General features: G+C 50.9%; 1 protein-coding gene across 2 annotated transcripts; it reads left to right on the plus strand.

Annotated features, from left to right (window-relative positions):
* Positions 1 to 1,683: 1,683 nt before the first annotated feature.
* Positions 1,684 to 4,264, plus strand: lratd1 (LRAT domain containing 1). 2 transcript variants are annotated; one of them, XM_037085437.1, is made up of 2 exons: positions 1,684 to 1,845; positions 2,373 to 4,264. In XM_037085437.1, exon 2 carries the CDS (start codon positions 2,410 to 2,412, stop codon positions 3,196 to 3,198), a length of 789 nt encoding a protein of 262 aa, XP_036941332.1. In that variant the 5' UTR covers positions 1,684 to 1,845; positions 2,373 to 2,409; the 3' UTR covers positions 3,199 to 4,264. The 2 variants fall into 2 exon arrangements, with proteins under 2 accessions (XP_036941332.1, XP_036941334.1); XM_037085439.1 differs by lacking the exon at positions 1,684 to 1,845 and adding an exon at positions 2,090 to 2,148.
* The last annotated feature ends 866 nt before the right edge of the window (positions 4,265 to 5,130 follow it).

Here is a 5,130-nt window from a genome sequence, read left to right on the forward strand (position 1 = left end):
GCCTTATTATTACACCAGCTGCATATATGATTAGGTGTGTGTGTGTGTGTGTGTGTTTTTTTAAAGAGAGAGAGAGAGAGATGTAGAAAGAATATGAAGAAAGAAAGAGAGAGAGCAAATACAGTGTATGTGTGTGTGTGTGTGTGTGTGTCCGGGGAAGGCGCGCCTACAAAGGAAACTCATTTCTGCTCATTGTAGATTATAGGTGGCAGGACCACATGCCCCTAGGAGCTGTAGCCAAAGCCATTGCTGACAGTCTCATGACACATTGTGTGTGGTTTGTGTGTGTGTGTGTGTGTGTGTGTGTGTGTGTGTGTGTGTGCGTGTGCGTGTGTGTGTGCCAGAGCTCTACCCTAGTAGCGAGAAAAAAAACGGAATCCATCACATGTGCATTTTCTCTCTTCCTGTTTTGACTTTAAGCACACAAAGGAAAGTATTATATCACAGACAAAGCATGCACTCCTGCCTTCAAGAGGAGAGCGTAAACGCACAGAAAGACACACTCCTGGCTGCATGGATGCTGCTTCCTGTGTGGGTGAGAGAGTGTAAAAAAAAAAAGAGAGAGAGAGAAATCTTCACAATCGCATCTCACCTACACCAGCGTCGCGGCTCCTCTGCCTGTCATCACCAGCGGGGAAACAAAGAACAGGGGAGCGTTCTATGTCAGCAACTGGAGAGCTGCGATCGCCGACCATCTGGGAAGAGACGCACCGAGGAGGAGGAATAAAGAAACTCCAAATGAACAGAGAGGTAGACAGAGATAAGCACTCGCTGGTCTGATGGCTTATCTGCTGCTCTGGGCAGCGGTGATGAACAGGCAGCAGGAGAGGCGCGGGCTGCAGAGTGTGCATGACATATGTGTACTCCTGCAAGTATACAATATATTATGCATGCAAAAGGTGAGTCACAGGCGGGCAATTGGATTTGCATTCCGTTCCAGTCACATTTTGTCCCCCCCCAGACATCAGCACAAAGTAAAAACATTCCAGAGTGTGTATTAATGTCCTTTGTTAATTACACTCCTTTGTTTGGCTGCTACCTCGCTACATGCACGCACACCTGCCTCCAGCCCCTCCCCTCTGTAGCCACTGCCTCACACACACACACACACACACACACACACACTGAGACAAGAGAGAACATTTAGACGTGGAGCTGGTGAAGCATGGGCGCTTCACTTACGAGCTACACGTGGGAACTGGAGGAGGAGGAGGGACTCATTTGGCATGTCCTGCAGCAACAGTGCGCATGCGATAAGAGCGCAGTTTGGGAGCATTTTTTAATATATATATATATATTTAATTTTAAGATAGTGCGGATGTTTACAGCACATCAGAGCGGCAGCGAGAACTCTCATCTGGCATGCTCGTCTTGAGATACGCGCGCTCTTATCGCCGCTGACTGTTCGCCTTGAACTTTTCCACGCGGGCTCCTCCGGTCATGTCGAGAATTCCTTTAGCTCTCCCACAACAAAAACACCGTGCCACGGTAACAGCCGCCCATCGCCGCCAGCCGCCCTGCGCGCCTCCCATTGGCTCCCCTCGCTGACTGGCGTATTTCTCCGCCGCGCCCATTGGCTCGCCGCCGGTGGACCCCGTGACTGCGCACCAGTCAGACCCGGAGAGGGCGGAGCGCGGCGGCCGAGGCGGAGCTCTCCGTGGTACTTAAATGGAGCTGGTGCTGAAAGAAGTAGAAGTACTAGGACGCACTCGGTGCGAAGCGTGACAGACAAGTGTGAGAAGAGAAGAGGAAGGCAGAAGAGAAAGAAGGGGAGCAGAGGACGGTGCAGCCCTCTGTACTCATGGACCAGCGGGATATTTAACCACTCGCCAGGGGAGCGCACAGGTACCCTCCTCTTCCTCCTCCTCCTCTTCCTCCAGTTTTCTTCTCATTTTTGAGTGCGCCGGGCGTAAAGACACAGGACTTTATGCTTTATGCACAGCGCTCTCTCTTCCCTCTCACTCTATCCCTTTTTCTCCCTCTCTCCCCTCGTTTCCTCTACATGGGAACCTCGAGCCCTTTTACATTCCGCTGGAGTTAATGATTGACTGATGGGTGTGAGAGGGAGCAAGGGGCAGCCGATCTTTGCTTGTGTTAGTGTACTATCTGCGGCTCAATAACAGGAGAGAGCTCTGTGCCTCTGTGCAGGTGACTGCTCACAAGTGTTGAGCGCTTTGGGTTTTTTTGTTTTTTTTTTTAATCTCCAAAGGGGAATTTAAAAAGCAGCCGAGCGTTTGTGCGTAATGTGCCTTGTTCTGTGAAAAGGTGTGTGTTTTGCGCTACTGACACTCTCTCTTTCTCTCTCTCTCTCTCTCTCTCTCTCTCTCTCTCTCTCTCTCTCTCTATCTGTGTATCTTGTCTGTCTCTCTCAGACACCGCAGTCCATGCCTCTGCCTTGCCAGGTCATTGATGGGAAATCAACTGGATCGGATCACCCACCTCAACTACAGCGAGCTGCCCACGGGGGATCCGTCCGGGCTGGAGAAGGACGAGCTTCGGGTCGGCGTCGCCTACTTCTTCTCTGACGAAGAGGAGGAGGTGGACGACCGCACTCCGTCCGACTGCGGCTTCACCAAGGACCACAGCCCGGCCGAGGAGGGACCCTTCTCGGTCAGCGAGGTGGAGTACTCGGCCTTCTGCTCCCAGGAATGCATCTTCTCCAAGCTGCGGGAGAACGAGGACCTGAACGTGTACTCGGCCAAAACTTTGCTGACTATGTGCAAACCGGGCGACCTGCTGGAGCTGGTGGCCACCGCGCAAGCCCCCCACTGGGCCATCTACGAGCAGGACGACCAGGTGATTCACCTGCACAAGGGCGAGATCCGCAAGGACAGCCTGCTTGAGGTCAGCAACGGCCGCCACGGGAGGATAGTCAACAATCGGTACCGGTACCGGCCGCTTCCCCCCGACCTGGTGATGCAGAACGCGGTGGGACACCTGGGCCTGAGCAGCGAGGAGATATGCTGGACCAACTCGGAAAGTTTCGCAGCCTGGTGCCGCTTTGGGAAACGGGAGTTCAAAGCCGGGGGAGAGGCGCACTCAGCGGAGCAGCAGTATTTCCTCAAAGTGCATCTGTCCGGCAGCGGGGTGCACACTCTGGTCTTTCGCAGCCTGGAGGACATGATCCGGGAGAGGAGGCGAGTGGACGCCAGTGGAATTCTCAAAGAGCTGTCTTTGGTCAACGGGGGCAAGGAGTGATCAGGGATTCCGTTTGATATCCGCTCCTCCACTCCCCCACCCCCTACCCCCTCCTCCTCCTCCTCCTCCTCCTCCTCCTCCCCCCCTACGGCTGCCTCTCCTCGCCAAAACGCGCACGGACGCACCGTTTCTGGCGCGCACACACGAACGTACTCCTCAGCGCACACAAGCACACGGACGCGCGCACGTGCAAGAAGGAAAGGAAGGACCTGTTGGCTCCGGACTGGTCTTGTTTTGTTGCGTCTGGACCACAGAGGCGCTCTGTGGTGGATTTTTTTTTCCTCCCGTCAAATTTCGGGAGAGTGTTGGAGAAAAAAAAAAAAACTGAAACGAGAGCGGCCATACAAACAGACAACGCCCCTTCAGATTTAGACTCCTCCGCTGAGTGGTGGTGGTGGTGGGAGGGGGACACGGGGGGACGCACGACCTCTACTCAAATCCCATTGCCCCGACAAAAACGCGAAATCACCTTTACAGACCAGCACATAGCGCACACGGCTCGGTTTGGTTTTCTGTTTTTAATTTCTCGGGATAATGGAATTGGCCCCTTCCTGCTGCGGCAGAACCAGACGGTGAGACCGGGAGAGAGATGTGTGTGGTGGTGATGTGTGGGGGGGTTACAGATGAAAAGATAGGATCCGGGATGGCTCTCGAAAAAAGTCTCCCTTATATTTTTTTACTGTTAGCTTTAAAAAATAAAAATAAAAAAAAAAAGACCGAGACTGACCATAACACACAGATCCAAGCCACTAATCCATAGACGGTCCCTGATGGCTACGCAGTTGCCTAAACAAACCATTTTTGGCTTGTATGAGCTCTCCTTTTTTTGCCATAACAAAGAGTATTGTCATTTTTCCACAATGCTGTCATCCTGCTCCACAGCACCGGATGTATGTGTGAAGAAAAAAAAAAATTGTATTCATACATTGATTTCAATTATGAGTCCCCTTATTTTTGTATTTAAGTTTAGTGGAATTGAACCCTGATCTCTCTTTTGTTTTTGGTTTCAAAAATAAACGGAGGTTGGAATATGGAGAAGAAAAAAAAAAACAGAAAAGAAACAACCGCTTGAGTCCAGCAGGTGTGATTACTGCACACACAAACACACATGATTCCTGGCACGCATGTGCACAGAGAGGGATGTATTAATTATTGATGCCCCAGTGCCTCCTGACCTGCCTGGAGGAAAAAAAAAAAAAAAGAAAAGAAAAAAAAGGCATCATATATCTGCACAGCTGTAAAAATGGTCATCTGCATCAAAATCCATAAAGAAAAGAAATCCATAGGGGGAAGCAGAGTCAATGGGAACATACTCTGTTTGGCCCCAGGCTGGGCTTTTTCTTGTTTTCTTCCATGTGTGGGTTTCGACACATTTCACACGCGTGTTGATCCTTTATAAACTTAATCTGCCTTCTCAGAATCATCACATTACACATCTGCATCGTGAACAAGATGTCCCCAGTAATAATTCCCATCACGAGGGAGCCACATTGTTGCTCATATGGTGTAAACTCTGGATTGATGTTTTCATGAGACGCTCTCCTTTTCTGTCCTGGTGTGTAGCACCGGTGGAGGTGGGCTCGATCACCTCTCGAGCCCACCCTCGCTTGTCTACTTATGTTTCCTAAGCTGAGGCCGAGAGGACCAGAGAGGAGATTTATGAAGAGGTTCTGCTGCGACGTGTCTTTTTTTTTTCTTTCCCTGCACTTGTGATTTTATTCATGAGCTGACGAGGATCTGAAATATGTCGCTTCTCCACGATGGAGCCGCGTGAATCCCTCACCTCTTGGTTTGTGTGGTTTGAGTCTCAGTGTGGTTGTAAACGGCAGAGCTGCAGCTGCTGAATGCAACTGGAGAGGCAGACAAAGAGTTTCTGTGTTTGTGTGTATGTGTGTGTGTGTGAGAGAGAGAGAGAGAGAGAGAGAGAGAGAG

This window comes from Acanthopagrus latus, chromosome 22, assembly GCF_904848185.1.
Source record: "Acanthopagrus latus isolate v.2019 chromosome 22, fAcaLat1.1, whole genome shotgun sequence".
In the NCBI taxonomy this organism is placed as follows: Eukaryota; Metazoa; Chordata; class Actinopteri; order Spariformes; family Sparidae; genus Acanthopagrus; species Acanthopagrus latus.

Excerpts from the sequence above, each read along its gene's own strand:
- lratd1 (XM_037085437.1), top strand. The coding sequence starts at position 2,410 with ATGGGAAATCAACTGGATCGGATCACCCACCTCAACTACAGCGAGCTG.